This window comes from Hylobates moloch, unplaced genomic scaffold (genome assembly GCF_009828535.3).
Source record: "Hylobates moloch isolate HMO894 unplaced genomic scaffold, HMol_V3 SCAFFOLD_21, whole genome shotgun sequence".
Lineage (NCBI taxonomy): Eukaryota > Metazoa > Chordata > Mammalia > Primates > Hylobatidae > Hylobates > Hylobates moloch.
In genome coordinates, this window is record NW_026652296.1 from 679,136 (window position 1) to 688,763 (window position 9,628).

General features: G+C 54.7%; 1 protein-coding gene across 5 annotated transcripts in view; it reads left to right on the forward strand.

Moving 5' to 3' along the window:
• Positions 1-8,828, forward strand: part of GMEB2 (glucocorticoid modulatory element binding protein 2) — a 40,505-nt gene extending 31,677 nt beyond the window's left edge. For all 5 annotated transcript variants that reach the window (XM_032143089.2, XM_058432944.1, XM_058432945.1 and 2 more), the window contains 5 exons: positions 2,777-2,880; positions 4,867-5,024; positions 7,617-7,688; positions 8,006-8,143; positions 8,448-8,828. In XM_032143089.2, the coding sequence (XP_031998980.2) occupies positions 2,777-2,880; positions 4,867-5,024; positions 7,617-7,688; positions 8,006-8,143; positions 8,448-8,812 (837 nt within the window). In that variant the 3' untranslated portion in view covers positions 8,813-8,828. The remainder of the gene's footprint in view (positions 1-2,776; positions 2,881-4,866; positions 5,025-7,616; positions 7,689-8,005; positions 8,144-8,447) is intronic.
• Positions 8,829-9,628: the final 800 nt, after the last annotated feature.

Below are 9,628 nucleotides of genomic sequence, written 5' to 3' on the forward strand. Positions count from 1 at the left end.
GCAATGGCGCGATCTCGGCTCACCGCAACCTCCGCTTCCTGGGTTCAAGTGATTCTCTTGCCTCAGCCTCCTGAGTAGCTGGGACTACAAGCACCCACCACCATGCCCGGCTAATTTTTGTATTTTTAGTAGAGACGGGGTTTCGCCACGTTGGCCAGTCTGAGCCCGAACTCCTGACCTCAGGTGACCCGTCCGCCTCGGCCTCCCACAATGCTGGGATTACAGGCGTGAGCCACCGCGCCCAGCCTGCTGCAGTCTTAATGGGGACGAAAGCTGAAGAGCAAGGCAGCTGCATGCTGCACAGTCTTGGGCTGGATCCTGCATCAGAAAAAAATGCAGGCTGGGCATGGTGACTCACGCCTGTAATCCCAGCACTTTGGGAGGCCGAGGTGGGTGAATCACCTGAGGTCAGGAGTTTGAGACCAGCCCAGCCAACATGGTGAAACCCCATCTCTACGAAAAATGCAAAAAAATTGGCCAGGCATGGTGGCATGTGCCTGTACTCCCAGCTACTCGGGAGGCTGAGGCAAGAGACTCTCTTGAACCCGGGAGGTGGAGGTTGCAGTGAGCCCAAGATTGCACCACTGCACTCCAGCCTGGGTGACAGTGAGACTCTGTCTCAAAAAAAAATTTTTTTTTGCAAAAAGGCTATCATTGGGACAATTCATGAATTTGAATATGGACAGTGGGTTAGAGAATAATGTATGAATGACAGTTCCTGATGTGAGGCATTCTGTGGCTGCAAGAGAACCTTGTTCTTAGGAAATATACGCAAGTGTTGAGGGCTCAGGGTCCCGGCATCTCTGCTTCACTCACAGCAGCTGCACATGCACAGGTCTAGGTGGGGGCAAGGGAGCAGGCAGTGAGTCTGGAACGCGCATGTGAGAGCTCCCTGGACTATCTGGCAATTACCCTGTGAGTTTGAAATTGTATCAGAATTAGAAGTTGGAAACACTAAAGAAATGTACCATGGGTGACATCATAATGAAATTCCAGAATAACGGGGACAGAGAAGATCCTCAGTCTAGCCAGGAGGAGAGACGGATCGCTCAGGAGCAAGAATCCTGCCGGCTGTGAGCTCCTGAAAGCAGTGCAGGAGCAGAGGTGGCAGTGCCAGAGCCTCACTGTGTGGCAAGTGATGACACCGTGAGGTCGTCTTTAAAATTATGCTGGAAGGAAGACATTTTCAGAAAAAAACACAAGTTTGCCACCAGCAAATCATGACTGAAGGATGTTCTGAATGTGCGTTGCAGGCGGAGATAAGAGGCCTCCAGATGGAAGTGTTGTGGTGTGAGAAGGTGTGAAGAGTCAGGGGGAAACGTGGGTAATCCGACCAGTCTTCTCTATTCAGCATCAATAGAGACGCCCTAGGAGGACCTCAGAGATGAGAGCAGGGCCACGTGGCTGTGGTCTGGAGGGTCAGGAGCGGGCCGCGTTAGCTCTGGAGGGTCAGGAGCGGGCCGCGTTAGCTCTGGAGGGTCAGGAGCGGGCCATGTTAGCTCTGGGCTCTGGCAGCTCTGGTAAGCGTGACATGCTCAAGCACCTGGAGCCACTCAGGAGAGTACAGCATGTAGCTTCCTAGCTGGGAGAGGAAAACCTGGGGTGAGAAGAGTAACAAAGGTGAAAGCAAGAAAGGAAAGAGGCAGGCCTAGGAGGGGTGGGGAGGTGAGGCTGGCTGAGCCCAGAGCTCTAGGTAGGAGCAGGCCCTTTGGGTACAATTGAGTTTTCTAGGTGTGAGCCATGTTGGGTAGAGGTGATGGCCAGAAGCAGCCTCAGTCACAGCCAGTTCAGGCTTCCTGCCAGGCTCCGACAGTGGCCAGAGAATCTTCTGGATTCCACCTGCTGGACTTCTGTCGGATCTCCCTGATGAGCTGTGTGAGGGAGAGCCAGAGACTGGCTGGGCTCAGTGTTCGCATCTGTGGCACGGGGGTCATGAGAGGGTGGGCTCGGATTGGGAGCATCGCTTCCTTCAGCGAGCTAGACCTGGGCACGGCCTGGGGGTGGAGGTGGCCCCCGTACTCAGGCCTCCTGGGTCCAGCTCCTGAGACCTCGTGACTCCTCCATCCCCAGCCTGCTTGTTTTCTAAGTAAATGCAGTTTTATTTCCCCTTTTTGGTTTCAATAATTGCTTGTGTAACAAGATTGAACAGGATATTTTACCTTCCCAGGTTCTCTGAGCTCCCACATGGGTGAAATTAGCAAGCAGGAGGGTTCCCCTGGCTTAGAAACAGACTCCGTGTGTGTGTGTGTGTGTGTGTGTGTGTGTGTGTGTGTGTGTGGTGTGTGTGTGTGTCAGAGTGAGAGCAGGTGCCGGCATTTGCTCCACGGGGAAGGTGGTGTCAGGAGGGACCTGAGGAAGGCGGCGTTCCCAGCTCCACCCGTATGCTGGCATCTGTTGCCATCTGCAATGTAACGTATGCAATTATGTGTATTTATAAAATAACATTGCACAAAAGCAGTTTGCTTAGTCTCCCTGGAGGAAGAGAAGGCCACACACCTTCTACCTGGTGTGGTCAGCCCAGCCCTGTCTAGCCCCAGGCACACAGCAGCTCAGCCCCCTCAGGGCTGGAGGAGACAGCCGCTCCCCACTGCAGCCACCGTGCCTGTGGGTCATGTCCTTGTTTTACCTGAATGCTCTGTAGGAGACCTGCACTAGTCAGAGCCGTGCCGTGGCGCTCTTCCTGCCTTGCGCCCCTGACTCAGGGTCGGGTAGGAGATGGGGGCACCCTATGTGGTGTCCCGGCCAAGCCTGACCCACATGACTGTGTCCCCCACAGTACGACGAGCATGTAATCAGCCCGAAGGAGTTTGTGCACCTGGCCGGGAAGTCCACCCTGAAGGACTGGAAGAGAGCCATCCGCATGAACGGCATCATGCTCAGGTGGGCGCTGGCGCAGGGTTAGCCTCCCTGCTGGAAGGGGCCCTGGCAGCTCTTGCTTTCTTGTGGGGTTTTGGGATTTTGAAGATGAGGCGTATTTTAGATGTGGTGAGTGCTGACAACCTCCCGGGTGGCTGCACCTGCTCACACCCAAAACAGTAAACCCGACTCCCACACCCCTGCCAACAGGGACACTATCAGATTTTTAGAATTGTTTTGTCGGTCATTTTAATTTCCACCAATTCTTTACCTGAAGGTGCTTGTGGCTATTTCACTGTTGTAAAATAAAGGGTTGGCTGGACACGTGGCTCACACCTGTAATCCCAACACTTTAGGAGGCTGAGGCAGGAGGATCACCTGACGCCAAGAGTTTGAGACCAGCCTGGGCAAAATAATGAGCCCTCATCTCTACTAAAAGTAAAAAAAATTATCTGGATTTGGTGGCATATGCCTGTGGTCCCAGCTACTCGAGAGGCTAAGGTGGAAGGATCACTGGAGCCTGGAAGTCAAGGCTGCAGTGAGCTGTGATTGTGCCACTGCAATCCAGCTTGGGTTACAGAGGGAGACTCTGTCTCAAAAAAAAAAAAAAAAAAAAACAAGAATAAAAGGGAAAAGAAAAGGGTCTGTTCCAATTATGCATTCTGAAAATAAAAAAAAAAGAATGGTATAATCTGGTATTTGTGCATCAGATTTTGGCCTTTTATGTTATTCTTTATTTCTGTCATTTCTTTCACTTTTTTTTTTTTGAGACGGAGTCTTGCTCTGTTGCCCAGGCTGGAGTGCAGTGGCATGATCTTGGCTCACTGCAAACTCTGCCTCCTGGGTTCAAGCGATTCTCTTCCTCAGCCTCCCCAGTAGCTGGGTTTACGGGTGCTCGCCACCACACCCGGCTAATTTTTGTATTTTTAGTAGAGACGGGATTTCGCCATATTGGCCAGGCTAGGCTCCAACATTTGACCTCAGGTGATCCACCTGCCTCAGCCTCCCAAAGTGCTGGGATTCCAGGTATGAGCCACCGTGCCCGGCCTTCACTTTATCTGTGAATCATGAGCCTCAGTTTCGGTCTTTGTGGGCCTGGCCTCTACCTTGCTTCCCAAGGAGGGCCCCTGCTTTGTGCTGGAGTCAGAGTTTGAGGCCTCATGAGTGACTAGCCCTGGGTCCTTTCCCATGGCTCAGGCCCTGTCCAGCTGAACTGGCCTCTGATTTTCTGGAACGTGGCTGGTGGCACAGCTGTGGGGACCACCGGCCAGGTAGGCGAGTCCTGAGCTGACCACAGAAGCATCAGCCTGTGTGTGCTTGAGGTCAGCGCTGCCCAAAGATTGAATGAGGCTGGAGCCTCTGACCCTCGTTTCATGGGTCAAGGCAGGCTCGTTGAGACACACAGGACTGAGACCCTGGACCTCCAGAGAGGCAGAAGAGAGGGCCCTGGGAGGGTGGGTCTCAGCAGGTTGGGCCGTGCGAAACCTTCCTGGTAAAGATGAGGATGAGCGGCAGCCATGGCCGTTGGTGCTGTCCTGCGCCCTCATCACTCCCCTTTGCTGTCTCTGTGCCTTTAGAAGGAGGAAGGCTTCTGCTGGGAGTGATTTCCAACCTTCCTCTGCTTCAGAATGAGTGACGCATGATGCAGGTGGGCTGGGCCCACCTTTGTTAGCTGTGGGTCACTCCCTTGGGGCTGGGGTAGTGGGACGTCCCAGAAAGGCCCAGCCCCACAGATTCTGACGGGCACCTCCAGGATACCCGCTGGCCAGTGCTCACCCCTTCCTGGGGACAGTGCCATGGTGTGGGGCTGGGCCAGCTGCTTCTTCAGCAGCAGGTCCTGCACGCTGAGCTTGCGCTAAGAGGGAAGTGGAGCCCACCCTGCCCTGTGGAGCTGCCAGCGCCTCTGCTAGGACTGCCCCACACAGATGGACGGCCCAGGTCAGGGAGGGCGGGCCAGGTGCCTTCGGCTCTGGGGCCAACCTGGACGCTCCGTGCCACCGTCTGTCACAGGAAGATCATGGACTCCGGGGAACTGGACTTCTACCAGCATGACAAGGTCTGCTCCAACACCTGCCGCAGCACAAAGATTGACCTCTCAGGAGCCCGTGTGTCCCTGAGCAGCCCCACGTCGGCCGAGTACATTCCCCTCACGCCTGCCGCAGCCGACGGTAGGTGCACAGGGCTGCTCGTCCTGACCCAGCCCCACCCTGGCCATGGCCACAGAGGGTGACATGCCCCTGGGGGGCCTCCCTGGCCCCAGGCGTTTGCTCACGCCAGGGCCACTGGTCTCCTGCCTGGGGCCCTAAGTTGTCTGGGATCAGCCTCCTCCTTCCTCACAGAGGAGATCTGGCAGAATTGCTGCTTTCATTGACAAGGAAGATTGAAGCACTTTTCTTTTTAAGCCATTTTTGTTGTAATACAATAACTCACGTGTGGGGAAGGGTATAGCGAGTAACAGAGAGTGCCTGGGCACCCACCCGGCCCCCTCCCTCCCACCCCCACGGCCCAGCCCCAGATCTGGACCCGCTTCCCTCCTGGCCTGGCGGTTTATGGAACTGCGCGCCTACACTCCAGCCTTCCGTGCTGGGTGCCTTGCTGCAGGTATTCCTGCCACTTGGGTTTTTGGGTGACGGTTTAGTTACTCTTCCATGTTGGTGTCTATAGCTCTAAATTGTGGAAAGGTTATTCCCTAGAATTCTTTCCAGCTTTATGAATAGAGAAATTTTTCTTAAAACTAAAGTTAGGCTGGGCGCGGTGGCTCACACCTGTAACCCCAGCACATTGGGAGGCTGAGGCGGGCGGATCACTTGAGGCCAGGAGTTCGAGACCAGCCTGGCCAACAGGGTGAAACCCTGTCTCTATTAAAAGTACAGAAATTAGCCGGGTGTGGTGGTGCATGCCTGTAATCCCAGCTACTCAGGAGGCTGAGGCAGGAGAATCGCTTGAACCCAGGAGGTGGAGGTTGCAGTGAGCCGAGATCGCTCCAGTGCCCTCCAGCCTGGGGGACAGTGTGAGATTCCATCTCAAAACAAACAAACAAACAAACTGAAGTTGAAGTGAAGTTAGGTCCTGGGCTCCCTGGTCACATCTCTGGGTGGTCTTTGGTGACGTGTTTCCAGCAATGCCACGTGCATTGTCCCTAAGCTGCTACTCCGCATTGCTGGCTGGATTGTGTTCCTGTGTGCCCAGGGACGTCCTTGTTGTTGGCCCCAGGTGGCACCCAGTTGAGTCCTGTCCTGTCCCGCTGGGTAGGAGAGTGAGGCCAGGGCAGTAGGGAGGCCTCACCCTTCTCCTGGGGTTCTTCTTCCATGTCCTGCCGGGGCAGCCTGGCAGGTTCAGTGCTGAGTCCTGAAAAGCCCAGGACACAAAGCCCAGGACACTTGGGCCGCTGTGGTCAGAGGGGCCAGGTAGAGCCCAGCTTCCTGTCTGTCCTCCCCAGGGCCTCCCCAGCGGCTCCACCGTGTTAGTGTGGGCCCTGCCTGATCACCTGCCAGGGAAAGAACTGGGCCTTCCACGCCCTGTAGTCAGTGCCTCACAGCTAGGCTGAGGCTCAGCTCTTCTGAAGATGATTTGGGTTCTTTAACCTGAAATCTCTGAGAACCATTGACTTGGCTACTGTGCAGTTAGTAAAAGATGGTGTATCAGTCCAAACTAGGAAAAACTACTCATTCACGCCCCACATAATTCCAGATGTATGAGTAATATTCACCACTGCCATGTCTTTGATGAATGTGGAAAAGGCCAGCATGACCAAAACATTAAACTGCTTCCAGGTTGTTGGTTTTTTTTTGTTTTTGTTTTTGTTTTTGTTTTTTTTTTTGAGATGGAGTCTCGCTCTGTTACCCAGGCTGGAGTGCAGTGGCCTGATCTCGGCTCGCTGCAACCTCTGCCTTCCGGGTTCTAGCGATTCTCCTGCCTCAGCCTCCCGAGTAGCTGGGATTACAGGCGCACGCCGCCACACCTGGCTGACTTTTTGTATTTTAGTAGAGACGGGGTTTCGCCATGTTGCCCAGGCTGTTCTCGAACTCCTGACCTTAGGTGATCCACCCGCCTCAGCCTCCCAAAGTGCCTGGATTACAGGCGTGAGCCACCACATCCGGCCCCGGGTTTGTTTTTTAAGCCAGATCTGTGTATAAAGTCTCTATCAGCAACGCCCAAAAATGGCCAAATATGAATGACATGCCCAGTGATGTTCTGCAGGCGCGGGAGAGGGACCCAGAGGAAGAGCCAGGACGGTTTCTGTCTCTCAAAGCCCCACTTGTTCTGGTGTAGAAAAATGGAAACATGATAGATACTGAGATTTACAATGACTTCGATGAAGCATCACTTGAAGAGGCGAGGTGAGGGCGAGCCCCATGGGTGACAGACACAGCTGCAGAGCTCTTGGTGGGAAAACAAGTCAAGCAGAAGGATCACCTTGTCTCGCTCCTGACGGTCTGGTAGAAAGTGCTTGTTGAGTCCAATCATACATGGACAAGAAGAGTAAAGTGTTGAGGATTTGCTGAAACTGGGTGATGGGGTCAAGGGATTTCTTTTCGCGTCGTTTCTCCTTTGATGTGTGACAATGTCTGTGATTAAAAATAGCCGTGAAATACGAGGCAGGTAAACGCTTTGGTTGTACTAGTGTGTATCCTGTGTTTGTCAGTTTTGTGAAAACAGATGGAGAGGTTCAGAAGGTGGTGTGAGGAGGGCAGACAGGGTATGTGGGGTGTGGGACTGTGGTCAAACAGCACTCACCTGAGGTTCCCTTTCGGCTGCAGTGAATGGGTCTCCTGCGACCATCACCATAGAGACCTGTGAAGACCCTGGCGACTGGACCGCGGCCATTGGAGGTACGAGGTTCCTCCTGCTGGGTGGTGGGGTCTCTGCCCACCTCGGGCCACACAGGGGCTCCAGGAATCCAGGTGGGGCCAGTGGGGTCTTTGTGGAGAAAGGTCTGGCTCCAGCAGCGTTGTCCTGGGCGCTCTGAGGCTGACTGCTAGGTTTCGGCACTGTGGGTGTGTCTGGGCAGTGCAAGCCCAGCTCGGTGCCAGGCGCTGCCGGCTCTGGCACGGTGTCCTCATGGCTGTGGTGATGTCCTCGTGGCTGTGGTGGCTGCCCCGTGTAGCAGCGCTTTCCGTGCCCACTGAACCCACTCCTTCCCTCACAGATGACACATTTACCTTCTGGCGGGGGCTGAAGGACGCCGGCCTGCTGGACGAGGTCATCCAGGAGTTCCACCAGGAGCTGGTGGAGACCATGAGAGGCCTGCAGCAGCGGGTCCAGGACCCTCCCCTGCAGCTTCGAGGTGAGGAGCTGCATCTTCCCTCTTGCCGGCTCCTCAGCCCAGGAGTGTCTGCAGGAGGTGAGGCCACTGGCCCTCCTGCCCCTAGGCCCTTCTGTGCTGCTGGGTTGGAGGCTGAATTTAGGCTTGGGACTCCTGCTGTGCTGAGGCTGAACTTGGTGGGAGGATCGCCTTGATGTATCTCAGTGTTCTCCCTCTGAACTGGGCTCCTGGCTGGCTGGGTTCCTGAGGAGCAGCCCCAGTGGTGGTGGTCTGACTCTCTAGGAAGGGCCTGGGCTCTCACTGAGTGTCCGCGTTACCCTTTAAGATGCTGTACTCCTCAACAACATCGTGCAGAACTTCGGCATGCTGGACCTGGTGAAGAAGGTGCTGGCCAGCCACAAGTGCCAGATGGACCGCTCGCGGGAGCAGTACGCCCGGGACCTGGCAGGTACGCCAAGACCACCCCCGCCCCCTCCCCTGGGCGGTAGGCTGAGGACCTGGGAGCGCACGGGTTCACCCCCTGGCTGTGTGTCCACGTGCACTTCCTGGAGTCACAGCCACCACGGCGAGCTTCTCTCCACAGCTGTTGTGCAAGGAAAACAACCCGAACTTAATGACGTAGTCAGACCTCTCCATCGCACTAAGCTTTACATCTACAGGCGTTTCTGTGACGAACCAAGTAGTTATTAAGAGAAAATGACAGAGGCCAGGCGGTGGCTCACGTCTGTTATCCCAGCGCTTTGGGAGGCCGAGGCGGGTGGATCACTTCAGGCTAGGAGTTTGAGACCAGCCTGGCCAACATGGTTTTTTCTACTGAAAAAACTTAACTGGGCATGGTGGTGCGTGCCTGTAATCCCAGGTACTCGGGAGGCTGGCAGGCAATCGCTTGAGCCCGGGAGGTGGAAGTTGCAGTGAGCCGAGATCGCACCACTGCACTCCAGTCTGGGTGACAGAGCGAGACCCTGTCTCAAAAAAAAACAATGACAGAGAATGGGAAGGGCTGGTCCTGACCCTGCTCGGAGCTGAAGCCCCTGACATTGGTGCGTTTCCTCCATGCTCCTCTTCGGGTCTGTGCTTACTGTGTGTTCACTGTGTGTGTGTTCACTGTGTGTTCACTGCATGTTCACTATGTGTTCACTGTGTTTGTGTTCACTGTGTTCACTGTGTGTATGTTCATATGTGTTCACTATGTGTTCACTGTGTGTGTGTTCACTGCATTCACTGTGTGTGTGTTCACTGCGTGTTCACTGTGTGTGTTCATTTTGTGTTCATTGTGTGTGTGTTCACTCTGTGTGTGTGTGTGCGTGTTTATGTTTAAACACATGTGCCATATGTGCTGCTTTTCCTCCTCTCAATCTTAATATGTCACAAGAGCAACTTTACACGTTGGATGTGTGAAAACTCATGCTGGGGTCTGAGACGGCATTTCCACGCTTGCACGCAGGCCCTGGGTCAGTGCAGGAGGGTCTGAGACAGGCCCTGGGTCAGTGCAGGAGGGTCTGAGAC